Source organism: Lepidochelys olivacea (genome assembly GCF_965140295.1).
Source record: "Lepidochelys olivacea isolate rLepOli2 genome assembly, chromosome: 9".
NCBI classification, from domain to species: Eukaryota; Metazoa; Chordata; order Testudines; family Cheloniidae; genus Lepidochelys; species Lepidochelys olivacea.
In genome coordinates, this window is record NC_140419.1 from 45289609 (window position 1) to 45317580 (window position 27972).

The 27972-nt window shown below is 43.5% G+C and overlaps 1 protein-coding gene across 3 annotated transcripts in view; it reads left to right on the forward strand.

Annotated features, from left to right (window-relative positions):
- ARHGEF4 (Rho guanine nucleotide exchange factor 4) overlaps positions 1–27972 on the forward strand; it is a 178595-nt gene that overhangs the window by 28164 nt on the left and 122459 nt on the right. Inside the window, exon 1 of one of the 3 annotated variants that reach the window (XM_084638302.1) lies at positions 262–626. The exons of the other annotated variants lie outside the window; for them this stretch is intronic. Coding sequence (XP_084494428.1) covers positions 269–626 — 358 coding nt within the window. The 5' untranslated portion in view covers positions 262–268. Of the gene's footprint in view, positions 1–261; positions 627–27972 lie in introns of those variants that run through there. 3 annotated transcript variants of the gene reach the window in all.

A 27972-nucleotide genomic window follows, 5' to 3' on the forward strand; every position in this document is an offset into this window, starting at 1 on the left:
TTAGTTTGCATGTTAAGTCCTTTCTGAGTGTTCTCTGGGGAAGCAGATAACACAAGGTCTTTCTTGCTTGGGCCTTTTAAAGATGTATGAATTCTGCTGTCCCCATTTGTGGTTTAATCTGACAGTTCTGTGGAACTGGAAACGAAGATCTCTGTCCCGCCCTGGGTTTTTTAACGCATTGAGACTGGCTTTAGTACAAAACTGCTTCAGGAAACTGCAGCTGAGAGCTTTTCAGCTGCCACAGAGGGAGCCTCCTTAGTGGACCCCTATGATGTCAGGTTGCATCGTGCAGCCGACTAGCGGGGAAGGGGCTAGGAATGCAGCTCAGCCCTTAGACAGCAGTACCAGGTACCACTGCCCTGAGTGCAGCCACAGAGTGCTCAGCCTCTTTCCTCCTCCAGCCCAGCAGAGCCCTTGGCTCTCACTTTTACCTGTCTGCATGAGGACCCAGCAATGCCCCAGCGAGTCCAGTGGGGCACACAGTGGAGAAAATTGCAGTAGCAGTGGAAGCTCTGGGCTCTCTCCGGGTTCAGATTCGGATAGCAGCGGGGTAGTGTGTGGTGGTGGTGGGATGAGAGGCGTACTGTCAAGATACTGGAGTCTGGAGAGTCTCCATTCAGCTACAGGTAAGAGAAGCTCTTTTATTGCTACGTGATATTGCAGTGACCTTGAGAAACAAAATCAGACCATCTGGGGAAATTCCATAAGTTGGAAGTGGGCTGCGTGGTCTCTTAGTTGTAAGTGAAATGACAGAGAACCCTGGAACACTTCTTGGATCAGGTAGCAAGAAATGGGTTCTTAAAGGCTGCAGAAACATTGCTTAGACTCTCACCAACTCAAAGCTATCCTTTCCCTTTGGAATGGTCTTTCTCTTTGCACTATTAATATACAGACCTAGTCTCCAGTGCGGTCATTTTTCTGTTTAAATGACAGTGTGGAGTGTATCTTCTCTTTTATAAAATATCCAGATGAGAGGGACAGCAAGGTTTGCATTCTAGCACACAGAGGCTAGGGAAAGCAAGGCATTTGAGCTGACTGTACAAGTTGTGCATCTATTTTCTCGACTCATGGGTCGATTCTCTGTGTTCTCAGGATTTTTCAGGGATGTTCACTCCTGCCTGCATATGTAATTCTCGTTGTTTGGTCACTGTCTTGTGTGTTTAGGGTCTGGACACATGAGTTGTGAGCCTGGGAAGAAGACTGTCATTCCTGGCTGACAGTTTAGCAGGGAGACCGCCGCGGAGATCGCCCAGCTGTTCGTTTCTTCTCACATTTGTTGCCTGACTGTTGCAGGCTGGGGAGATTTTTAGCAGGGCTGCAGCAAACTAGTTTCTTCCTTAAGCCAGTTCAGACAAGTGTCTCCAAGCATGTCAGCTGACTGCCATTTTCCAGGCAGCATTGCTCTGTGCTACCAGCCAGAGGCGTGCCTAGGTAGAAATTTTAGCTGTGGTGGTATATCTTGCCTTAGGTGTGTATACTGTTAGATCATGAAGGGCCTTGTAAAAGCGTCACTCTGCTGTAAATGGCATGCTGTTCAATACAATCTTTTTATCACTGAACAGAGCATGGCTGCATCTGCACTGCCCTGTCTGAGGCCCTTGAGCATTTGCCCCCTCAGGTTTCTTCTTTGGGAAGAGCACTCAGAACGGATCAGATTAAATCAACAGGTGTGAATCGTGCCTAGCACTGGGATGATACTTTTATTTTTAATTTCAAAGGGTTTTCTATACACATTCATTTGTGGTACAGCCGTACGTGCGGCACAGGGCTGTTTTGTGGGCACCACATGCATCTAACAGGAAGTACAGAGGTGAGTGAGGCACGGAGTCAAAGTTTGAGGACTCTGAGGGAGAAAAAAATCTAGTTTCATCATTATGTTCTTGATGTAATAGTTTAAGAGAAGTAATTCACTGAAGCCTAGGAGACTCTGCTCCTCAAGAATGCTACCATTAATCCTAGTCATAGAGTTTAAGGTCAGAAGGGGCCACTAGATCATCTAGTGTGATATTCTGTATATCACAGAACATCAGTACTCCCAAGCACCTGCACCCTGAATCTAACAATGGAAAAGAGACCAAGTAAATTAGACTCGTAGGAGACTAGATTGCTATATGTTCTCTGCCTTGGCACAAGAATGGCCACACTGCGTCAGACCAATGATCCATCTAGCTGGGTATCCTGTTTTCCAACAGTAGCCAATGCCAGATGCTTCAGAGGGAATGAACAGAACAGGGCAATTATGATCCACTCCCTGTCATCCAGTTTCAGCTTTGAGCAGTCAGAAGTTTGGGGAGACCTGAGCTTGGGGTTGCATCCATGATTATCTTGCCTAATAGCCACTGATGGATGTATCCTCCATGAACTTATCTAATTCTTTTTTGAACTCCATTATAGTTTTGGCCTTTCCAACATCCCCTGGCAATGAGTTCCACAGATTGTGCACTGTGTGAAGATGTACTTCCTTATGTTTGGTTTGAACGTATTGCCTATTAATTTCTTTGGGTAACCTCTGGTTCTTGTGTTATGTGAAAGGGTAAATAATGCTTTCACTTTCTCCACACCATTCATGATTTTATAGATCTCAATCATATCCCTCCCTCAATTGTCTCTTTTCTAAGATGAGCAGTCCAAGTCTTTTTAATCTCTCCTCAAGTGGAAGCTGTTCCATACCCCTAATCATTTTTGTTGCCCTTCTCTGTATTTTTTTTCAGTCTTAATATATGTGTTTATTTTAGGTGGGGCGACCAGAACTTCATGTGGTATTCAAAGTGTGGGCATACCATGAATTTATATAGTGGTATTATGATATTTTCTGTCCTATTATCTATCCCTTTCCTAATATTCCTAACATTTGGTTAGCTTTTTTGACTGCTGCTCCGCACTGAGCAGATGTTTTTCAGACAACTGTCCACGATGACTCCAAGATCTCTTTCTTGAGTGGTAACAGCTAATTGAGACCCCATCATTTTGTATGTGTAGTTGGGATGATGTTTTCCAATGTGCATGACTTTGCAGCTATCAACATTGAATTTCATCTGCCATTTTGTCACCCAGTTGCCCAGTTTTGTCAGGTCCCTTTGTAACTTTGCAGTCAGCTTTGGTCTTAACTATCGTGAATAATTTTGAATCATCTGCAAAAAAAAAATTGAATCATCTGCATTTTGTCACCTCCCTGTTTACCCCCTGTTCAGATCATTTATGAAGAGGAGGCACTGAGGTGCACTAGAGCTCAAGGCCCCTGAAATAGCAGGAAAATGATTAAGTGAGATATACCCAGATAATCATGGCAAGTGACCTGCATCCGCATGTTGCAGAGGAAAGCAAAAACATCCCCAGGTCGCTGGCAATCTGACCTAGGAAAAAATTCCTTGCTGACCCCACATACAGAGATCAGTTAGACTCTGAGTATGGGAGCAAGCACCTGTGAGAGAGAGAGAGAGAGAGAATGCTTGGTGTCACCTCAGAGCCCTGCCCCATCCCGTCCAATTTTCTGACTTCAACCATGGCCTTCCCTGTTGATTCAGAGGAAGGGGATAAAAAAAAACCTCACAGAGTACATTGGGAGGGGATACCTTTCTGACCCTTCCTGGTGGATGGCTGAAACCCTGAAGCATGAGCTTTAGGAACATAAGACATAAACCAGAAATGACCACAAGGCTGTTGAACCCTATCCCCACCATCACAAGCAAACCTGCCAAACAGTTGCACTCAGAAATTTGTCCATCTCTCTCTCAAAATGTATGAAGTTATTTGACCCCTCAACTCCTATTAGGGGATTGTTCCAGAACCTCACCACTTCTGATGGTTAGAAACCTAATTTCCAGCTGAATTTGTTCATGGCTAGTTTGTATCCATTTGTTCTTGAGCCAACATTGTCCTTTAGCTTAAATCGTTCTTCATCCTCCCCGGTATTTACCCCCTCCTGTATTTATAGAGAACAGTCCTGTCCCATGTCAGCCTTCTTTTTGCAAGACTAAACAAGCCAAGCTCTTCCAGTCTCCCCTCATAAGATAGGCTCTCCGTTCTCCTGATCATCCCAGTAGCTCCTCTCTCCACCTGTTGCAGTTTCAGTTTATATTTCTTGAACATGGATGACCAGAATTGTACACTATTCCAAATGAGGTCTTACCCATGCCTTGTACAAGGGCATTCATACTTCTCTGTGTCTACTGGAAATGCCTTACATAAGCATTGTTTCCGTTTGCAAAATGTGTTCAAAGCCACAGAAGCAGTCCATGTCGGAGTTAAGATTAGAACTGTAGACCATGTTTCCCCCTAAAATAATTTGTTTTACTCAGATTTTATTATCTCATTATTCCTGACTGGGGTAATGCTGAAGCTAATGTGGCCAGGAGCACCAAAGTGCTGTTATGGAGCAGCAGGAAAATCAAACCTCAAAGATTTGCATTGAAAGTGTGTTTTTTAAATACTTTAAAGTGCTATCTACTGCAAATCTTAATATTTCATTTTTAAAAAGCACCTGGCCAAGCATGAGACTGCTAGAGTCTGGATTGTAAACTGAGGTTCAAGGCAAGAGTTCTGTCATGGTTTCATGTCATCTCAATTGGTACATGAGGAGATCCTGCTGCGTCACTTAGGGAGACCAACAGAAGAATGAATAGGAAGTGTGTGTATGCACCAAGCGCGTTCAGATGCTTCAGAGTTGCAGAAATGGAAGGTTGGAAGATGAGTCAGCCTACAGAGAATTAATAAAGGTGTTACACATTTCCAGAGTCGACCTCAACAATTTTGGGTGGACCTGGGGAACAATATTTCTATCCCACTGCAAAATGCAGTAGACTTTTGTCCATGATGATCTCGCTGCTGTGCTTGATGCTAGTCTGAGACTTTGGGGAGGTTTACCAAGATGGGATCCAGCCAGAGATAACTGATAAAGTTTTGGGGGGATCTTCAGGAAAAGTGGAATCCAATTGCTTGTGTTGGGTTCCATGCACAGTCACTAACATTTAAAATAAATAAATTAATTGTTTCTTTTAATAAGCTGGAGTTCAAGGGGGCCAATCGAGGTTTATGTGAGACTTCTGGTGAATTTTAACACTTTAGGGAACATAAACAGACATCTCCTCTGTGGAGAAAGTAAATAGCAGTATTTCCACTTTACAAATTGAGTAAATCTAGTCTTGGTAGAAATCTCGCTCTAGTGTGATCAATAAAGGGAACAGATTTTTAAAAATTTGCTATTGGAGGGGGAATGACTAATGAGAAAAAGATCTAAAAGACAAAAGACCCACTGTAACAGCATAAAAGTGCACACCAGTGTTAGCTGGAGAAGCTGTGCAAAGCATTGTTTGGACTTGCATAGGCTCAAATATAGTAGTCTTTTTTTATTGTCAGACCTTGCTATTTTTGGTCTGAATGTCACTCTCCATTACGTGGAGAACCTCCCTCTCTAAATATAGAGGAAGAATGCTTTGCAATTCTATCAAGCTTTTCATTCAAGGATATTAAGGGGCTTTAAAAGCATAAATGAATTCAGCCTTACAACACAACTGTGGGGTATTACTGTCCTTATTTTACTTTACAAATAGGAAACGGTGGCACCAAGAGCTTGAGATCCAAATATTCAAAAGTAGCCTTTAATGTTGGATGATTCACTGTTTGGGTGTCTGCCTTAAAATATGTAAAGGGTTGATTCTTCCTCATGTGCTGGTCCTTATGTGTATTCCACACTCGGGTACACGAGCACTCCATGTGCCTCAGACCAGAGGTTTCTAGCAAGTCATGTCCATTGTGCTGAACCTGCACAGCTGCCCTCCTCATGCTCCAAACCGAGGGCATAAGAGGCAGGTCGGACCAACACCACTCCAGTTCCTTCTTACCGCTACATGGCCCAAATTGGAAGCTTTTGTGACCGTAACTATGAATTTTGGGCACCAAAAATTGAGGCACCCAAATTTTAGAACATAAGAACGGCCATACTGGGTCAGACCAATGGTCCATCTGGCCCAGTATCCTGTCTTCCAACAAGTGGCCAATGACAGGTTCTTCAGAGGGAATTAACAGAACAGGAAATTATCAAGTGACCATTCCCTGTCATCCCCTCCTAGCTTCAGACAGTCAGAAGCTAGGGACACCCAGAGCATGAGCATGAAGTTATGTCCCTGACCATCATGGCTTATAACCATTAATGGACCTATCCTCCATGAACATATCTAATTCTTTTTAGAACCCCGCTATTGTTTTGGCCTTCACAATATCCTCTGATGATGAGTTCCACAGACTGACTCTGCGGTGTGTGACAAAGTACTTCCTTTTGTTTGTTTAAACCTGCTGCCTATTAATTTCATTGGGTGCCCTCTCTTTCTTGTGTTCTGTAAAGGAGTAAATAACACTTCCTTAATCATTTCTCCACATCATTCACGATTTTAAAGATCTCTATCATATCCCCCCTTAGTCATCTCTTTTCCAAGCTAAAAAGTCCCAGTCTTTTTAATCTCTCCTTATATGGAAGCTGTTCAATACCCCTAATAATTTTTGTTGCCCTTCTGTGTACCTTGTCCAGTTCTAATACACCTTTTTTTGAGATGAGGCAACCAGAACTGCATGCAGTATTCAAGGTGTGGGCATACCATCGATTTATATAATGGCATTATGATATTTGCTGTCTTTTTATCTATCCCTTTCCTAGTGGTTCCTAACATTCGGTTAGCTTTTATGACTGCTGCTGCACACTGAGTGGATGTTTTCAGAGAACTATCCAAAATGACCCCAAGATCTCTTTCTTGAGTAGTGACAGCTGATTTAGATCCCATTATTTTGTGTGTATAGTTGGGATTATGTTTTCCAATGTGTATTACTTTGCATTTATCAACATTGAATCTCATCTGCCATTTTGTTGCCCAGTCACCCAGTTTTGTGAGATCCCTTTTTAACTCTTTGAAGTCTGCTTTGGACTTAACTATCTTGAAAAGTTGCTTGTGAACACTTGGCAATAAATGAGTATGTGGTATCATGGGGACTAGAAACCAGATTTACTGGTTGAGAATTTGTATTGCACCACGCTCTCTGTCCAAACTAGCGTGCCTCCCCAAACCCATTCATTTTAATTTTATTATCCAGCTGAAAAGTTTGGATTTGCTTACTGATATTTTCAGTTTCAGTTTTGCAGGTAAGTCTTTTTGCTTTTCTAGTCCATTTGTTGCTGGCTTAGTCCTTCATTTTATGAATAGTGCTTCTTGTTCGTTCAGTTGTCCTATGTCTTGAAAAAGAGCATGGAAAAGTGGTGATCACTGAAAACCAATATTTTGACTAAAGGAGGCCACTATGGTTTCACAACAAATCCTCCTTGCCTTTGTGCCTGTGTTGCAATTTGCTTGCACAAATTGTGCATCTGTGTCCAGATTTCCATAGGTATATACTTGATTGTGTATGTGCATGTGGGAGTTTTGAATGCACCCACCATCCCCTCCTTGAAAATGTGGTCCTTTAAACTTGCGGGGGAGGGGGAACCATGAAGTAATTTTTTCACAGCTAGAAAACTGCGTGAGAGCTGAGCTATTCATTTCTCTTTCCATTTGTTGCATTATTGTTGCTGACTAGGGACCCGTTAGCAGAGCTGCAGCAAACTGTTTGCATATTTCTTGTTTGGTCTGAGAGATTTCCTTTTGAGGCATCTTTCTTTTTCCTCTGGCCCTTCCCTGCAGCACTGATGTCTGCAGCTGTGTTTGTGGACGACAGTGTATAATTTCATTGACCCCTTTTCTCCAGGGTTGTGTAGTTAGCTGCAGTTGAAGAGGTTACGCAACAGGAGATTGATTTAAAGTTCAAAGTCTTTCAGCACGTTTCAAGAGACAAAAAGAAAAAAATACATTCATTGCCTCAAAGCATACACTAGTGCATGTTGACATTGTTTTATGCTCGATGTGGCATGTTGTGAGTTAGGAGATTTCAGTTGGATTAATCAACTCCATCCTCACAAACTCCCCAGATGTGTTTCTTTATATATTTCCCCTGCATTGCTCTATGAGCCACCTGCCAAAGTAGCTCCCACTAGTGTTCTAAGTGATCAACTGAGGTGCTTAAAATATGGGCAAAACCCAGGATTTAAAGAAACAAGCCATGCCATATTAACTTGGATTTTCATTATGTGCCATAGTTTATATCAGATGAGTTAGGCAGGAGGTAAACAGATCCTGAATGCTTTGGGAAAAATTGCAGGGATACCTCAGCCTCGGGATGATGATTTGCTGGCCATTAGGTAAAACTGATGTGGGGATAATTTCAGATAATTACATAGAGGTACTGTTCATTAACCAATGCTGAACTGCAATTGGGAATCCTCATCAAATACTTAGGGCATGTATATTAACACTAACTGAGTTACTTGTATTTAATGTTATCGCAATAATACTAAATCTATGTAATTGACTTGGCCATGTTGCACATTGGATATATTTTTCAACACAAACGGTGATTTAGTTGAATATTTAACCATAAAAACAAGAATAGAAAATACAACATTTCTGCATGGATATGCAATAGAGCTGAGTGAATACTGATTTTTGGAGCTTTAAGAGAAGCATTCCTTGGCTTTTTGTAGTTTTAACTATGCATTAATGCGGGGGAGGGGTATTGCATTGAATTTCCCTTCTTTTTTTTTTTAAAGGAGAAAATGCTTGTTTTTCACAATGTGCCAATTCGGCACTGGGGATGGGGTGGGAAGAGTCCCCACGTTGCAGCGGCTGTGGTTGCAGGGGGAGGAGTTATGCTTCCAGTTATACTCCCCTTTGGCTCTGACTGGCCTGCAGATGGCGAGGAGTGGCAGCAAGAGGTGGGGGAAGTGGAGCAGTCCTTGCACTACTGCTGCAATGGAGCTGGTAAAACAGCTGTAGCATCTTCGAAGCTCTTCCGACTTCCTGCTGTCCCTTCCATCCTGCTGTTCTAGAAGCCTGAGCTTCAGGCCGTGGGATTAAATCATGGGGGAAGGCAGCCAGCTGTCCAAGGGAGCAGTAGACACCCATGTGAATGGGTAGAGCTCCCAGAGATGTGAAGAGGGGGTAGAGAAACTGGGATTTGGTGAAGACATGGGGAGAGCCGCTGGTGACTGCAGCTCGACATGAAATGGGGCTGGATTATGAAGACTGGAGTGAGGGGGTAAGGAGAGAGTGGCACATATGGTAGGACGGCCATTTTGTTTGCATGGCAAAAGGAGCAGGGCAGGGGACAGGGGGCATTTCAAAGCTGAATAGGTTTGTTGGGCGGAGGTGGATTCTGAATTTGTACTAGATGCAATCTTAATGTGTCCCCCTGCATACGTGTGTGTATTTGTGTGTGTGTGTTACTTTTCCTGTCCTCTGCCCACACCTTTCAGACCTTGTTCTATGTGATTTAACATACCTTGCTGTTGGGTCTTGTGGAAGTTGGAAGTCAGACTTTTTGTAAATAAGAGGAGAGGCTGAACTAGACAAGTTCCTGCCAGTGCAATAGGAATAAAGTGATGTGCTTGTGACCTGAACCTTTCTGGGCAATTGGAAAATGGAAAAACCCACACAAGGTGAGTTTGGTGTGTTTTGGTATCATGGTGCAGGCTAGCCCCTCTCACCCATACTCCTTGACACAGTAAATCCGTGTATAGCTAGGGTATTCTGCTTCTGTATCTTTGCCCAAGTCCAGTTGAAATATAATAATGATACCAAGTATCGGGGGTAGCCGTGTTAGTCTGTATCCACAAAAACAACAAGGAGTCCGGTGGCACCTTAAAGATTAACAGATTTATTTGGGCATAAGCTTTCATGGGTAAAAAACCACTTCTTCAGATGCAGATCTGATGAAGTGTTTTTTTTTTTACCCACGAAAGCTTATGCCCAAATAATAATGGTAGTTGCACATTTTAAGAATTAGAGAAATTTAGCTGGCCCTCGGGTGGTTCATGCTCATCTGGAAAGGCTGCTGGCTCAATAGTTGGCATCCTGTCTCATCTAAGACTCTCTGAATAAAAACAACAAGGAGTCTTGTGACACCTTAAAGACTAACAAATTTATTAGAGCATAAGCTTTCGGCGGCTATAACCCACTTCAGATGTATGGAGTGAAAATTACAGTTGGGTAAGGCAACTCCCATCTTTTCTTGTGCTGTATATTTATGCCTGCCTACTGTAATTTTCACTCCATTCATCTGAAGAAGAGGGTCATGGCCCACGAAAGCTTATGCTCTAATAAATTTGTTAGTCTTTAAGGCGCCACAAGACTCCTCGTTGTTTTTGCTGAAACAGACTAACACAGCTACCCCTCGGAAACTTCTCTCTGAATAGGGTTCGTTAATAGCCAACTGTTCAGTGGTATGTCTACAGGTGCTGAAGGTTAAGGGGATGTTACACAATATATTATTCATCTGAGTATACCTGTAGTTCAGTGATGAGCTGCAATGGTAAGTTTATGTACTGAAAGCCCCAAATAGCAGGGACCATTCAACACAAAACTGAAGTTAAACTTATTTGTTGTTGTTTTCAGTCCCCTGAAATCACAGAGGCAAGAGCAGGAACTCCCCTGGAGTATGGCCCATAGGAGCTCAGGTTAATAATGCTGCTAATGATGTGGTGCAATCTGGAAAGTTATTAAGTTGTTATCCCAGAGTAATTGAACTCTTTCCAAACCGTGCCATAGTCTCAAGAACCCTTATGCAAGCTCGATGTGCCAGTGACAGTGTCTAATCTACCAGTACCTTTCAAGCTGGGAATTGACAGTGTAACAGTAACTGACTTGTGTTTCATTGGAAACTACACACACGTGTGCACGTGTGCGTATAGACACACACAAGTTCAATATCTTTTATGTGGTAAATGCCCTTCCGCTGCCTAATCTTTGGAGCTTTCTATATGGTACATAACCGTTCAAACATTAAACGTAAAACAGTTTCAGTGTTTGCCAGAAGCTTATCTAAGCCTCTTCAGTATGCAGGTTTGGGTAGGAAATCTCCAAAGCAAATGTAGGTCCCTTATACACTAGACCTAAAATTATATTTGCTGAATCAGCAGTTCAGGTTAACTAAGCGTGGACATGAGCAAACTAGGTTTAAATTGAGTTTAGAAGCTCTGGTTGACTGTGTTTAATTTACGTGGCTTTAGCTCCTGGATAGACAAAGTCTTCCTCATGACATTTTCATTACCTCCTTATTTCAGTTGGATGGAACATAGCATAAGACCAGCCTTTCTCATAGTATTTCTGCCCTTCCATTTATTCAGACAAAAAGTGCAGAGGGGAAAAAGTTATCCCCATTTTTTCAGCTTTCTAAACAAGTTTGGTTTCAATTCTGGATGGAGGCATTCTTAATTTATGCAAACTTGTTTTTCGCATAAACAGTAATGAGAGACTGTTCTCATAAAATTTCAGCACCATTTGCCAAAAGTAAGACGTTTAGCTAAACTCTGACTGGTTATCTGAGCCAAATCATTTTTTGTCCATAATCTGTATACAAGAGATGTTTCTCTCTCTAAGTGGCTCAACATTAAAAAGCGTATATTGTCAATAGGTATTTCACAGACATGATGGTTGTCAGTTGTTGGTAGAATTGTAGACGGCCACATTTGTTTCATAATTTCCAAAAAAGGGTCAGGAGGAGAATCAACATTAAAATCCAAACACTTTCTTCGGAGCATTTGAATTTAACCCTTTAGAGTCTGCAAAGATATATATTATATCGATAATATATACACACACACCCCTATGTCCTCATAACTGTTCTTTTAGCCGATAGTGTGAAAAATCTCAGCATTCTAGGAGTTTAAACGCCTTTAGAGGGCATTAATATTAGGCTCGGTTTTGAAAATTGGCTTCTAAAAATGCATCTGCAGTTCTTGCGCACGCACACGGCAATCAGGTTTCTGATTCAAGTAGTTGGTTGGATGCTGTAACTTGCTCTCATCATTGCTGTTTACATTCACAAATTTAGCTTTGTGAATACAAGCTGAAGCACGCAAATTGTGGGCACAGTTTGGAAGCCTGTTTTGATGTTGGCTGAATATTTGGCCTGTTACATGCAAACTTGGTACTGTACCGAATCTACAATGTGTATGAATGTAATTCACTTATAATGGAATTCGCATGAAATATGCTGAGCTGCACATAAATATGCACCATTACACGCGTAAGTTATAGGGGTTTTGTGTTGCCATAACAAAAAAAAAAGTGCTTCAGTTTTTCAGCTCGTAATATGCAGACTATTAGGACATAATGTGCATTAGATGTATCCATTATTCTAGAAATTAATATAAAAGTGACCAAGACATTTATTTTGCATCTGTTTTTTCTGATTCAGAACATTTTTACTTTGTTATGGCTCAAAATGTTTTAAATGAATAAGTGAATAAAATTAAGCTATTGCCAATGTCAGTAGTGAAAAGACAGATCTGGGGACAGAGCAAGATGCAGAAGTTAACTGCTGCACTTGATGCATTCTAGGGCAGTTTTATAACAACATGTGTATTCCCTGGATGTTGACGATGATGATGATAGGAATATTGCCACTGATTTAACACATTGCAAAGAAAACTGCCTGTTCAAGGTTTGTAAGGGGTGTTTGCTGGAGTGAAAAGTGGGGTAGCAGAGCTCATTTATGGAAGAAAGGGATTGGGAGGCACTCTTGTCTCCATCACCCTTGGATGATGGTGCTTGGGATAATAAGAGATGCAGAAAATCAGCTATGCGGCCTCCCTCCCCTATAACTCACTAAAGTGACTACTAGGTTTAGATTGTTCAAAGGCCTCGCAGTAAGGTACAGTGGAAGGGAACTGCATTAGCAATCAGGGAATCTCTCTACTCTGTTGTACTGTTTTGTCTTTAATTATGAATCTTGGACTCATCATACAATTGCTGCACTCAGAAGTGCTTCCAACCGAGTCTAAACTTGTTCCCCCCACGAGTGTGTAGAGGCTTCGCTCTGACTTACTTTTATGGGCTCCTGATATTTTAGTTTAAATCCATTTTGAATGTACTCTTCTGGGAGGATTCCTTTTTAGACACTCAAACAAAATTTAAGATAGGCTTGCCTTGGGACGGACAGGAACCAAGGATTCACTGCCTTTATCACAGAACAACACAGTATCACAAACGTGTCTCGTTACACAGTAAGGAAAAATACTAAAGTGAAGGCTACTTTTGTTTTAAAGCAGCTGGCACAGACATATTTCTGAGTAGAAGTGAGATAGCAGGGCAAGAGTTTGTCATCCTGATAATGGAAACATTTTCCACATGGTAGTTTTTAATTAGTGTTACAAATGTCTCTTCCCTGTTGAAAACTGCCTTTATAAATGTAGGCAAAGAGGAGTAACTCAGTGACTGTTCTGCTGCAACAACGGGGATAGGGGGTGTTTTGTATTAGGTTATTGATGGTCATTCTGATTGCCAACTAAACATTCCCACGATGGATGCTGAAAGCCTTCAGCTGAGCATGGGCCAAGTTCATGACTCAGATGAGACACTTGCAGAAAGGCACAAATTGGCATTTGGAAATAGCAATACATAGAAGGCTTTAAGAAGAAAAGGAAATATAGTATGTACAGTATGCTCTATCCCATTGCTGGGGCCAATGTGCAATTTTAGCATAGACTCACTGAAGAATGGGCATTTTCCCTGCAGTGCTATGTGCCTCAGAGGGGGTGGGCGGAAACCTGTTTATCCTTTACAGTGTAAGAAAAGGGTAAAGAGTTCAGCTCTGTAACAACAGGACTCATATAATGAATGCAGTCAGAGTCAATGTAACCTGCTGAGCAAGTACCCATCAGGCATATCAAACCTGCATCAGTTTTGCTGTGTCATGAAATATCCATTCTTGTGCATGCGTACACAAGCATAATAGCTTTTTTTTTTAAGATATATTGCAGTGCACACCACAGATCTGGGATGGGGCCTGACCCTGATCATATCATATATAGTGCAACAGCACTTAGCTATTGCTTTTGGTCCTGCCTGAATCTTAAAGGCATAATTTCAGCTGTTCAGCACTGTCCTCGTTTTTAATCAGGACTGCAAAAATACAGTGGAAGCCTGAGACTGGGAGGAGAGTCTGGACATAATGTGCACTGTAATTCTAGAGACAGATTATGTTTGTGGAGCTGGGAAGATCATCTGTTAGCACATAAACTTTGTTGTGATGCTATTGTGATTGATATGGCAACTTCCTGCCATATTCTTGGGAGACCTTGTTGAATTAAATGTAAGTGTTTTGGGGGGTTCATTTTATTAAATGAATGGTTTATGACTGGTTGTGTTCTACTGTACAGGGGAGGGCTACCACAGTACCACACTCCTGGGAAGGCTCACATATATCCATTCAAACTGGATTCTCCAGAGACCAGGAGACAAAGAAGGGACTTTTGGAGAAGTAGCCTGAGTTTAAATGGACTCGGGGCTCCTCTTCATGATCTAGCCGATGGGCAGGACTTTCTCCTGTAGGGCTATGCACAGTGTATTTGCCAGCAGTTACAAGCTACCACACAGCTCTTTCTAAGCAAGCACCTTTTTCCTGTAGGTAAAAGCATTACAGAGAAAAACACATACAAACCCTTAAACATTCCTTTATGCTTGCTAAAAGCTTACCAGAGGTTACCCATCCATCGTATGGGGCCCTAGGCGGCTAAAGTTTTTCCAATCCTTCCTCAAGGCTTGTCTGAAAATAACCCTGATTTGTAAGAATTTGAAATTGGTAGTTTTATTGTTCTTAAGAGCATACTTAAGTTAAAAATACAGAGAAACCAGAAGTAATGCAACTTGTTGATCAGATCTATAGCAAGTTATGCAGATTTTTTTTAAAATTAAGTGTCTGGGCCCACTTCTGGGTGGGGAAGAATTCTGAATTCTAACCCTAACCTTAAACCGAACCCTAACTCTGAATTTGTGATCCAATTATGTAACATAAGGCTCACAAAGAGGAAAGGAATATTTCACATTGGTCTGTTAAGGCAGTTGTTCTCAGAGCCCTCTGAGGGGCCACGAGCAGGTTTCAGGGGTCCACCAAGTGTGGTTGGCATTAGACTTGCTAGGGCCCAGGGCAGAAAGCTGCTACCCAGGGTCCAGAGCTCTACCACCCAGGGCTGAAGCCAAAGCCTGAAGCAACTTAGCTTCACGGTGCCCCCTGTTGTTTGGGGTCCCAGGTAATAGCCCTCCTTGCTACCCCATAATGCCGGCCTGGCTTTTATATGCAGAAAAACAGTTGTTGTGGCACAAGTGGGCCTTGGAGTTTTTATAGCGTGTTGGGGGGGAGGGAGGTCTCAGAAAGTAAAAGGTTGAGAACCCCTGTATTAAGAGATTGAGCTAGGTGTTGGGGCAGAGCACTTCTTCCACCGTGCAGCTGCAACTGAAGTATCCATCTTATTGGGCCTAGAGGGTGCAGTTCAGCCATTTACTCAGAGTGTAGCAGAGCATGGGGCTCAGATGAGAGCTGTCTGGCTCAGACTCAATCCTGGAAAGGCTGAGATGATTCTTAAAGACAGGGGGAGTAACAAGAACAAGCGGCAAAGATATTGTCAACGGCTTCCACAGTCGTTACACAGGTTCACTGCCTGGGAATAGTGTTGGATCATTGTCTGCTTCCTGACCTGGTAGCAGCAGGGACAGAGGACCTTTATCAATCTGTGCTTGTCAAGAAAGTTGCATCTAGTTTGTTGTTTGTTTGTCCTCAGTTACACATGTTTTTGTCACCTACAGACTAGAAAGCTGAGTTGTGCTCTAGAGTGGGCCACTCCTGGAAACTTCAGCTAGTACAGAAAGTAGCTGCCTGATGCAGGCACTTCTTAGGGGGGGCATGTTACACTTGGGTAGCATAGTTTGCACCAGCTGCCAGCTGGTTTCTGGATGAGGTTTAAAGGACTGGTTTTGACATATAAAATCCTAGTCTGGTTCCTGACTACTCCAGGAGACAGCCTTTTTCCTTGTGGGATACCATAGGAGTTGTGATCACATTTGTTGCTTAACCTATCAGCTTCTCTGTTTAAGTGGAGGGGGCTGGTATAAGGGCATTTCCAGTATGAACTTGTGCCTCAAGAATACTTCCCAAGCTTGATTTTAAATAACTTGGTATTTGTTGACCGTGAAACATGCTGCGGGTCTCCCTGCCTTTTTCTGGGGCGGTGTGTTGACCAGGTGAGTACACAGAGGGAAGAGGAGGTCTGTGGATATGAGGTGGACTGAAGAGGGACAATTTTAGTGAGGCTGTAGGGTCATATGGCTCTTGATGCATTGGAATTTGTATATGCTCTTTCAAAATCTGTGTGGGGCCTAGAGCTCTGAATAAACAATGTTAAGTGGAGAAGCAAATTGGAATTTGTAGGCTTGGATTTTCTTAGTGTAAAAGTAAGATTGTATATTTTTTGTGTTGGTTTTGCTGTAATAGTTCTGATCTCCTCTTGTTTCTTACTGTCCTGTTCAGACAGGATGTTGTATCCACAGATAAATCATTCAGTGTCAAACAGTGGCAGCTCTTCCCCCTTTTCGGTCCATGAATCTGATCATGCACATTGCTGTGCATCTCCTCAGCTATTCTGCATGGCCTCGCTTCCAAATTGACTCCAGTGGGTACTGGAGTCCCTGAGCAACATTAAGAAGGTGCTCAGCATTTAGCAGACTTAAACCACGAATGAACTGAGATTTGATAACTGCTATAGAAGTGCACTCTGATAGAAGTGCAGGCTTTTACCTGAGCCATAGCCTTGGGCAAATTCCAGGCCAGATTCCGAGGTCCACCAGAAATGGATCCTGGCTATGAGCAGATAGATCTGTATGAAAAATTACCTGGAAGTACTGAGGTTCTACCCTGAGGTAACTAGATGGTCCAAGGATAAATTGCAGTCTTTAGAAGAGAGCAACACAACTGATAGAAGGTTCAGAAAACCTGACCTTTGAGGAAAGGTTAGAAAAGCTGGGCATATTTAGTCTTGCGAAAAGAAGACTGGGGTGAGGGGGGACCTGACAGCAGTCTTCAAATATGTGAAGGGCTGTTTCAAAGAGAATGATGATCAATTGTTCTCCATCTCCACTGAAGGTAGGACAAGAAGTAATGGGCTTAATCAGCAACAAAGGGAGGTTTAAGTTAGATATTAGGAAACCCTCTCTAACTATAAGGGTAGTTAAGCTCTGGAATAGGCTTCCAAGGGAGGTTGGGGAGTCTCCATCACTGGAGGTTTGTACTGACAGGTTAGACAAACACCTGTCAGGGATGATTTAGGTCAGGGGTGGCAACCTGTGGCTCTGGAGCCACAAGTGGCTCTTCAGGCGTTAATATGCGGCTCCTTGTATAGGCACCAACTCCGGGGCTGAAGCTACAGGCATCAACTTTCCAATGTGCTGGGGGGTGCTCACTGCTCAACCCCTGGCTCTGCCACAGGCCCTGCCCCTTCCAGCCCCCTTCCCTGAGCCGCCTTGCCCTCACTCTTCCCCCCCAGAGCCTCCTGCATGCCACAAAACAGCTGATTGGGAGGTATGGGGAGAGTTGGGGAGGTGCTGATTGGAGGGGCTGCTGGTGGGTGGGAGGCGCTGGGAGTGCGGGGGGGACGGACTGATGCGGGGCTGCTTACATATTACTGTGGCTCTTTGGCAATGTACAATGGTAAATTCTGGCTCCTTCTCAGCCTCAGGTTGGCTACCCCTGATCTAGGTATACTTGGTCCTGCCTCAGCTCAGGGAGCTGGACTAGATGACCTCTTGAGGTCCCTTCTAGTCCCAAATGTCTATGATTCTGTGTTTAGACATACAGATTTTATTTAGCCTCTCTGTTTACAGCACTCAATAAAAAACAAGTCATGGCATAGAAGAGAACTGCCATGTTAGACACAGCTGCCCATTGTTCCACTGCTGCAATACTGTAGTTATTTGTTAATCCCCAAAAGCCATGTTAAGGCCAGTGTGCTAGTAAGAATGGGCACTTATGAGTAAATTCCATGGATAACCCAATTTAAACACGGCAGCCCTCTGTTATGAATGGAGTCCTTTGTCACCAAGCATGTGGTGCATAAAGAGTGTATATACATGCGATCTAGCAATAGTTGTTATGGAATTAAGACCCTTCCAAGGACAGTATTTAAATGGTGCCTTCTTTCTTAAACACTGGTCCAATCTTGTTCCTTCCTCTCCCTGCCCAAGCATGCAAGGAAGCATCAAGTTGGGAGTTCTCCTGAAGATCTGTTCTCCATTTGAAGGCAGAACAGAAGGCATGGCACAGAATGTCATTGATAAGCATTTACTTTGCTTACTCTTTCCCATGCCAGTAGGTGCCATGAACTTCATACTCCCTCTACTTCCTTCCCTTGCAAAGCCTAAATAAAAAGGAGCAGGCTGACTTTGATGGTTGTCCACTGCCCCTATGATAAAGAAAAGGAATGCAGGGCTGGGCAACAAACTGAAAGCTCAGATCTAAATCCAAACACCCAAACCATCATTCTGACTCATATCTGAATTTCTCAAATTGGCCCCATCTCAACTATGAGCTGGGCCAGAACCCAGATTCCAAACACCCCAAATTTAGGAGCGTTCATAGTTTGGATTTGAATTTGGCTGTGTGAGTCCATTTCCAGTTTTAAATAAACAAATAAAACCAGGGCTGGCTCTAACAGTGCTGTCAGTCCTCCAGCCACAGAGAATTTACCTATCATAGCGGGGGGAGGGGAGGGTCCCAGTACTCGGGTGATGTTTACTATTCAGGCTGTCGTGTTGAAGTGTGAAGAACAAGGCACTCTATGCAGACAGCGCTCTGTGGTGCTCATCACTTGAGCCCTGTGTACATGTTGCCCATTTTACTCCCCACCGTCATAGCACTGAATTCACCAAGCTAACACAGCATAGACGAGGTCTCGTGCTGTATCTTGGGCTTTTCAGCTGGAGACCTAGTTGTAACTCTTTGCAGTGAGACCCAGTTGTGCTTGAATTGACCCTGCCAGTTATGTTTTCCAGAAACTCAAGTGAAACCTGTAGTAGAAAATACAAAAGATGTGTCTTCAGGAAAATGTTGGGCTTAATCTAATTCTGAATATTTAGGCGGCCCAGGCAATTGTCTGATCTCGTTAGTTCAGTAGAGAGTTGTGGCCTTTGTGCATCTCTTCCTTCTCTGTGCAGTGAAGTCACACGTCTATATTTGGAACATTCTAGTCTGTTGTCATGGAGATGATTGTATTGACACAGATACAGCAGTGTGACTTCATTCTGTGGAGAAGGATCCGAAAGATGCTGTGTGGGAAGGATGGAGGTTTGCTCTAAACACTCAGCCATCAGCGGTATGGGTGCTTCAGACCAGCGGCTGCATTTGGAGGTGTGTGATGCGTGATTAACCATTCTGAACTTGAGTGTGGAGAGAGCTGTGTAAAGTTATACCCAACATGTAAAAAATAGTATAATTTAAAGCTGCACAGAATAGCAAACAGGTAAGACCCTGGGGCACAACAGCTACGTCCCTTCTGCTGCTCCTGGAAGCCATAATATGCTACTCGTAGTAAAAATGGATTGGAATGGTTGCAGTTTAGAATTTCCAGCAGCACCACACATTTTATGCTCAGAGTTTAAGGATTTGTAGGCAAAATGATCTCATTGATTTCCCTAAATTACTGAGGTTTACCATGCCTGGCAGGCTGTAGGAAGTGACGGAGGAATAACCTAGCCCTCTTAAACTGACACACAGCTGTGAAGCTATGGGCCTGCACATTGGCAGGGTTCCATTTCCAGAACACAACACCCTGTCCACTGGCATCAGCCATGAGTAGTGGAATAAGGCAGGCCCTCATGAAGTCTCCCGAGAACGTTAAAGGGCCTTCTATCTCAACCAGGAAAGGTAAACCATTTTCATTTGAGGTACTAATTGATTTTATTTTAAAATAAATGTATACCTTATGCCAGTTACAAATCACTTCATATCAGTAGATTTTACCAAGTATTTCTAGCTTAGATCCAGTCTCCTTGTATCACTGTGGTTATGCTGAGAAAATGCTGGGTCCTGTTTTCTCATCACTTATGCCCCACATCTCAACACTATACATAACTGAACTCTTTGGGGATTGTGGTCATGTGTCTTCCTTAGCTTTAATTTGTCTGGAAGCCTGGAAAATGCTGGTGTCCTAAGGGTTAATCAAAGAGATGTTATGAGAGTCATTTAAAAATACAAATTAGTTACTTAGACAGTCAAATTTTATGACTCTTGTGGGCCTTGCAACTAGTGCTGGAGAATTATGCACCCTCCAAAGAAAGAGCTCAAGGAATTAGAAGTGGGGTTGGGGGGACATGGGGGCTGTAACAGGAATGTTGCATTTATTTGCCTCACATAAAAAGCATTCTAACAAGTCATTGCTTGGCTCAACCTCTTACCATGAAGGAGAATCTCAAGATAAGAAACTTCAGAAGGAAAGAGAGAAGCTGCATCCTGAATTTGGGAACTTAACTCTGCAGGGGGTTCTTTCTTTCTGTGGCAGCATCTGCAGGAAGTGTCCCTTTGTCTTCCTGTGCATATTCCAGACACACTGTATAGGAGCCTGTTCTGTAGACTACAATGTGCTGTTTGCATTTTACTGCAGAAAGCAAGTCTTTCACCCTGAATCATAAGTAAGGAAATAGATGAGATATATGCCTAGCGAAAACCTTGCCCTATTCCCAGTACAGCCACACATTTGCCAATTCAGAAAAAAGGCATGTGCCAAAACTAAGATCCACAAGAATCAAAGACAGAGGGTCTCTTCCCAGGTCCATTTCCGAACCCCATTCTCCATGGTGGCCTCTGCAGATTTGACAGTACATCTGCGCTACACATAAATCCCGAGGCTGCCTGGACAAACTGCCATGGTTCTGCACTGGGGTCTTCCTAGTCCACTTCAATACTATGGCTCCAGCAGCCAAGCTCCACCATGCTCAGAACCACTCCATCCCCTTTGATGGATTTCATCTTTAACTTTGATGCTGAATGTTTGCTATTTAATTGTATTTCCAGCTAATGGAAATAGCACTCTCCCATGGTTGAGCAATAGATTGCAACTTCGAGGTATGCAACGTATTCGTAACTACAATTAAACCCCCCTCTAAGTTGTGTTTTCGTATTTTGCAAATCCTAACACTGCAAATGTTGAAGGGAAGACTCCGATTTTTATCTGGGAATGGGATATTGTGATTGAAAGGAGCCTTTGAGATTTTGTGTGGCTTTGATGTACAAAGCCATTTAATGACTCTTTTTGGAAGTCAAATCTGAAGAATATGAAAATGGTGGACAGCTCTAACTGCAGTGTAAACATTAGAGCTGTGTGTGAGAGCTGTTTTGTCCCAGAGAAGACCTCTGGTCTTCCTCAGGGTGTTATCTTCCTGTTTTACAATGGTCACCCATTAAATACTTAGCACTTAACAGTATTCATGGTACTGCAGATACTCTTTGGATAAGGTCAAATATTGAAGACTCGATACTAAGCCTGAGCCTGAAGTAAAATGACAAGTAGCTTAAAAGCCATTCAGCTCCCTGGCTACATAATCAAGGGTAGATTAAATAAGGCAGCAGTTTAATTTGTTGTTCATATTTCCAGGAAGCTAGCCCTCGATTTGTATTAGAGAAGTGGTTCTTAACCTGGGGTGCACGCACCCCCTCGAGGGTGCAAGATGCCCTTTCTGGGGTGCGAGATATGCCAGATTTTTGTAGTAGGTAAATCATCAAAAACACATATGAAGCACAGACACTTAAGTACAACTACTTTGTTTAATCAAATCTATGTTTATATGTATATAATTCTATCTCTTTCATTCTATAGTTATGATATATCTAGGTTTAAAAACCTGACCTACTTCAACGATTTTTGATAAGGGGTGCAAGAACATATTTGAGAACCAAAGGGGTGCAGGCTGCAGTAAAGGTTAAGAACTACTATATTAGAGGATACTAGGCTTGTTTTAATGGCCTGGGCACAACTGACCAGAATCTCCTGGGGGCATCACCTTCAGGATATGGTTATATTGTACAACTGTGATGAACAATTCTAAAATGTGAAATATTGTCTAATCATAATGAGTGCCCAAGCTGTTTTGAGTGTAAAAAGCTGGGAAAGCTGCAGGCAGAAAGACTTCCCTTCAGAAAAAAAAATGTGTCTTGGGGAACAGCCCAGTTGCAGACTATTTTAGAGAAACAGAGGTAAAATGGCTTCTGCTGCAGCTCCTGACCTCAGGAAGTAATGTCCCCCTATCCGGGAGCTGTATCTAGTACCGTGTGACCAGTACCAACCAACATACCTCAACCAGGTGCATTTGAACAGCTGCATTTAAACAGTTGCACTTCAAATGGGTGTCTTGGCAATTACACGTGCAACACTTCATTTTTTGCACTGTGTGCTCAGAGAGACAAACGTCAAGCGAATATTTGATATTGGTCTAATCGCCACGTTGATAGGCTATTGACCAAAGAGATGGAGGGATGGCGATGAAGCAGGATGCATATCTCATTTGAACTGTGTGCTTTAGTCTAGTACAGTGGTTCCCAAACTTTAACAGCCCGTGAACCCCTTTCACTAAATTGTGAAATCTCGTGAACCCCCTCCTAAAAATGAATATTTCCAGGGATTTAAGTTTAAATTTCCTCTGCACTCCGTGGGGCTCCTGTTGCTGGACCCCGTTGACCGTCCTGGTCAACTGAGCTCCACTGAGCTTGGGCTGCAGGTCCCACTGACAACCAGGACTTGGGCTGCCAGCCCCAACTGCCCGGCCCCGCTCTCCCTGGGGCTCGGGCTGCCAGCCCCATGCGGAGCACTGGGGTTCGGGCAGCCGGCTCCCCCGCTCACGGTGGCAGGGCTTGGGCTGCCGGCCCCAACTGCCCGGCCCCGCTCTCCCTGGGGCTCGGGCTGCCAGCCCCGTGCGGAGCACTGGGGTTCGGGCAGCCGGCTCCCACGCTCACGGTGGCAGGGCTTGGGCTGCCGGCCCCAACTGCCCGGCCCCGCTCTCCCTGGGGCTCGAGCGGTCTGCCCTGCAACCGGGTCCCACCTGCTGCCGCCAATGCCCGAGGTCGTCTGGCCGCCATGAGTGAATTTTTTCTGGTGAACCCCCTGTAACGTTCTGCGAATCCCCAGGGGTTTGTGAACCTCAGTTTGGAAACCACTGGTCTAGTAGAAAACTGAGGCAGTATGCAAAACAACCTTTTTGTAAAGTTAAAGATAACAAAGGCTGCTGTTGGCCGTTATCTGGCTTCTTTCAGCTGAAGCAGATAGAAATCTTACCTGACACTGTAGTGGAAAATATGATAAAGCACAGGAGCAGAAAATGCCAAATGCAAAAATGTCATTGTTGTTACTATAGAGTGCCAACTTGGCTGATTAAGAAAGCCCAGTGTGTATTTAGCAGTGTGAGTCATTTGACATATTAACTGGTTAGCTGGGCCAAATTCTGCTCAATTACATAATGCAGCTCCCACCAGTTTCAATGGGAGTTTCTTCTCTGTTACATAGTGATTTGTTCTGCTGTGTGTGTTTAATAGATGCAGCAGTGGCAGGCATCCAGTCCAATCAGAGCTGCTCACAAACAAGTTTTACTGGCCAGAGTTTGAGGTTGGGAGCCCATTCATAAGGAGTACTGTAAAGCTTTGTAATCAGATTCTCCATAGGCAACGATTTACCACTAAAATGTTGTGATTGCTGGCTTCTCATTAATAAGGCAGAACATTTCTTGGACACCACAACTTTTGCAGCTAGAGTGGGGAAGGGAATATTGGGAGCATTCGATATTTCTGATTTAGCATTAAAGTCAAGTGAAGTCAACATACTGAAGTCTGATTCCACAACTGGATCTTATGGTTATGGTATCTTCCCCTCACATTTTCAGTGGGGGGAATCTTGTCCTCTCCGGCATCTGTGCCATTCCGTGGTGGCTCTTTTTCTGCCTCACTCTCCAGGGGGTCTACCTCTTTTCTTCCTTCACCCAGCTCCCCTCCCATCTTCTCACATGGCTTCAGTTACCATCTTTATGATACTGGCTCATAGATCTACATTACTACTTCTGATCCCTCTTCCTACACTCAATCCTGCATCTCAGCCACTTGGATGTCTTGTCATCAGTGTATATTAACACGGCCAACTCTCACCCCATTTTTCCTTCCCAAACTTTCTCCCTTCCCCTGGTTCAGTCACTGTTGTCACCAGCCTCATCCCAGTCACCCAAACCCATAATTTAGAAGTCATCTTCAACTTCTCCCACTCTTCCCCTCTCACCCCTCCTCCTCCCCATTCAGATTGTATCCAAATCTTGCAACTTCCTCCTTCATAACTTGTCTATGATATGCTCTTTCTGTCCAGACAATGATTCCTGTCCAGGCTTCCCATCCAATCTGTAACAGCTTCCTCCCTAACATGCACATCTACCCTCTCCCATCCATGCAGAATGCAGCTGCTAAAATCACTGTTTATTGCTCTGATCCGCACTCCTCAGGAGAACAGCAGATAATTGCTGTGCTCTTTACCTCCCCAGGAAGAAGTAGCAGGGAATTTACTATTCTCCATTGTACTGGTTGGAGGGAACAGCTTGTAGTTTGAGACTCCCAAGTGTCAGGGGTTGGGCTGGAGGCTGCATGCGCCTTGTCTTTAGACCATGCTGCTCCTGCTGAGTTATAGGGCTACCAGCAGGATTGCTGCAGTGGCTCTGGATGTAGCTTGAGAGGTGGGGTTCCTGTCCAATAGGTAATCTCACCTCTGTTATAATCTAGGAATAGCAGGCCAATTTAAAGTAACAGATATTTTAGTGGAAGATGTTGTCAGGGTTGAGCATCTTCAGCTGAGCCTGAGGACTAGTAAGACCAGCCTCCAGGCAGCTAAATGAGCTTTGCAGAACTCAGCAGATGTGCTTGTATGGTCAGCAACAGCAGGTCACTGGCTACTCAATGCTTGAGCCCACAGCTGCAACTGCTCTTGCTCCTGTCCTGAATCAGCGCAGGCACTACTTCTGTCCTGTTCCATCCCTGCTCCAGCCTTGCCCTTGCCCTGATCCTGGTTCCTGACTCCAACCCTTAGTGCTGCTTTCCTCAGCACGGTTCTAACCATTGAGTCAGACTGCCCATGCCCAGGCCTGGTAGATATGTCTGAATTCTAGCTTCCTTTGAAATTCTCAGTGGTCAGAGTTTTCTTTTAAGCTTTATGTTTCCATTAAACAAGAACATAATGGTTTGTGCTCTGTCTGCAGCAGGTGATAACTAGCACATGCTGTTCTCACCTGCAGTGAGTTAGCATTGCTGATTATGCTAATTCACAAATCAGGACACTCTACCAGGGGTCTGTGTAACATAAGCTAAAACCCACAGGGGTAAATTCAGCAAATCTGGCATAAGGAGGTATGATGCTATGGTACCAACCTGACTCATTGTACCTGAGAGCTGAATTGTCCCTGAGAAAGGCAGGATGTTTTTCCAACTTTACCTGTCATTGAAGTTCTGCTCAGGACCGGCTCTAGGCACCAGCAAAGCAAGCACATGCTTGGGGAGGCACAATGCCAGGGGCGGCCTTCTCACCATCCTTTTTTTTTTTTTTTTTGCTTGGGCAGTTGTGCACTCGGAGCTTGGGGCAGCAAATTTTTTGCTTGGGGTGGCAAAAAACCTAGAGCCGGCCCTGGTTCTGCTAATTGAGAGCTCTGAGGAAGACCGCTTTAAATCTGCTTGGGTACATAGGAGCTCTGCTACTAGCAGACTGAAGAAAGTGGCTTGATTAACAGGTTTCCTAGAAACATGGGCCATACCTTCGTTTTGGCTTAGGATCTCCCACTTTTGGACCCACTTATAGATCGCCCCATAGTAAAGTAAATTTATTAAGATGTACTCCACCCAGCTCTTAACATTTTTATGTGACTAAAAGTATCCCTATCAAAAGGTGATTTCATTCCAAGACCTTCATGTTCTGGAAGATCGGTCAATTATTGACTCTTTTTATGGTCAAATTCTTTTATTTAACAAGTGAGTGGAGTTGACTAGTAGCAAACTAGGTAGGTATGTCTTTATTCCAGTCATAATTTCTTTCTACATCATACATTAAGGTCATTGTCTCTTGCTCTGATCTTAAACATCCCACTTTGAATCTGTGATTTTAATGCCTTTGCTCAAATACAGGCTAAAATAACATATGAACCAATCTGCTCAGTTGTTTGGTGTACAAAGCTGCTTTTGTTGGCCTTCAGGGAAATACTTCTGAAATGGGTGACTTTCTCAGTGATTAGGCCCATGTTTTTAGAGAGATACATTAGCCGCCAGTTAAGTGCATGGAAGTGATGACTTTCTGTGGAATCAACAGGAAATATTAAATGCTAATACACTCTACAGTGGGGTAACTTCTTATTGTTAATATGATGAAATAGGCACTAGTTAAATGACAGGTAGGAAACATGGGCAGGCCCACAGAAGGGCAATCTGAATTAAATCACTTAAGATACTCTGCTTCTCTCTAGCACTGCAATGTTAAACAAACAGACCATGCCTGTAAAATGGCTTTTATCTTCTGGCTCCTTAGAATTCTGAGATACATTGGCTTTGTGGTCAGGTAATTTGCAGTCAACACTAATTCATGACATAATTCTAGCTTATCTAGCTTTGATGTTGTGTGACAGCTTTGCTGGAGACATAGTAAGAGGCAGAGAAAAAGCAAGGGCATTGTATGTGACATGCAAGATGGAGTTTGAAATGGACAGGAGTCTCTCTCCACCAGGTTAACCTCTTGCAAAGCAGGTTGGGGTGGATTTGTTCACTGTGATGCTGGGATAGCTGTCTTGTGTCTCCTCTCCCAGACAACACAAGCCTTTAACCCTCTGGCATTGCTCGTGCAGAGAGAAAATCCAATGAGAGGTAGCTGTCCATTTCAGATACTTATTGAGGCCCACCGTACTGAGGGAAACAGAAGAGAGCTATGGAATACTAAGCTGCATGTTTCTGATGGGTAGTGTGCTTTCATCTGCCGACTCCATTCTTCTGTGACATACAAGGCTTTTGGACATTTCAGATTCTCTTTTGTGATAGACAAGGTTGTGAGGTAGAAAGACGATAAGCACTTGTCTTTTGTTGTCCGTGGCAGAATAATGAGCACATTTATGGCACAACATTTCATTCCCACTAGAAGCACGGTGCCAGAATCAGATACATCAGCAGTGAGTGATTTGAATGCCTAGAGTTGGTGATATTGTAAACTCGTGAGTTTGGACCCCAAAAATCATGATTTTGAAAAAAAAAGCATTTTGGGTGTCTTTATTTGCCTTCTGGGGTTTATTTTATTTGAGTCTTTATGTTGCACTTGGGTCACACTGAGACTTTGATTCATTCAAAGATTCTTCTCTTTATACTTTGCTCCCTCCCCTGCTGCTTGGACACTTGCTTCTGCATTGGTATGTACTGCCCTTAATCAGTCCATGTGAGGAAGCAGCTACCTCCCAGCTTCAGTTGGTGGCACAGCTCTCAGTGAAAGGAAATAAGAAAGCACTGGGAGCCAGGAGATATGCCATGAATTTCCTCCATAACCATAAACAAATCACTTAATTTCTCCATTCCACAGTTTTTCTTTCTGTAAGCAAGCAATAGCATTTACCAGACCTCCCGAGTCTGAAGTGAGGTTTCGTTCATTAATATTTGCAGAGTTCTTGAAGATCTGGAGATGGAAGGAGTATTATTTAGAGCTCCTTTGTGCTTATGTCCATGGAAGTTCTGTGCCAGATGGTGAAGTGCAACAATAGCCACAGTTGAAATGCTGTCCTTGAACCTGGTGGTTGAACTCTGTGACAGTCCTTGGCTCTTGTTGGAGGTGGGTTCTGTCATTCTGACTGGGTGCGTTGCATGACTTTTGATGGCTGCAGTGTTGTGAGTGTGCCTTAGGGCTTCCTTAATATGCACCAGTTTATGTAACCTTTCCCTGTGCCACTCAGGATGAACGTGGATGCAGTTTGCTTGGAGTATGCCTCTTTTTTCAATGAGGCCTCCCTTTTGGGACTTGCATTTGCTACTCACACAGCCCTGGCGTAAGGTCATTTGTGGCCCCTTTGCACTACCACAGGATGCCTCGCCGTT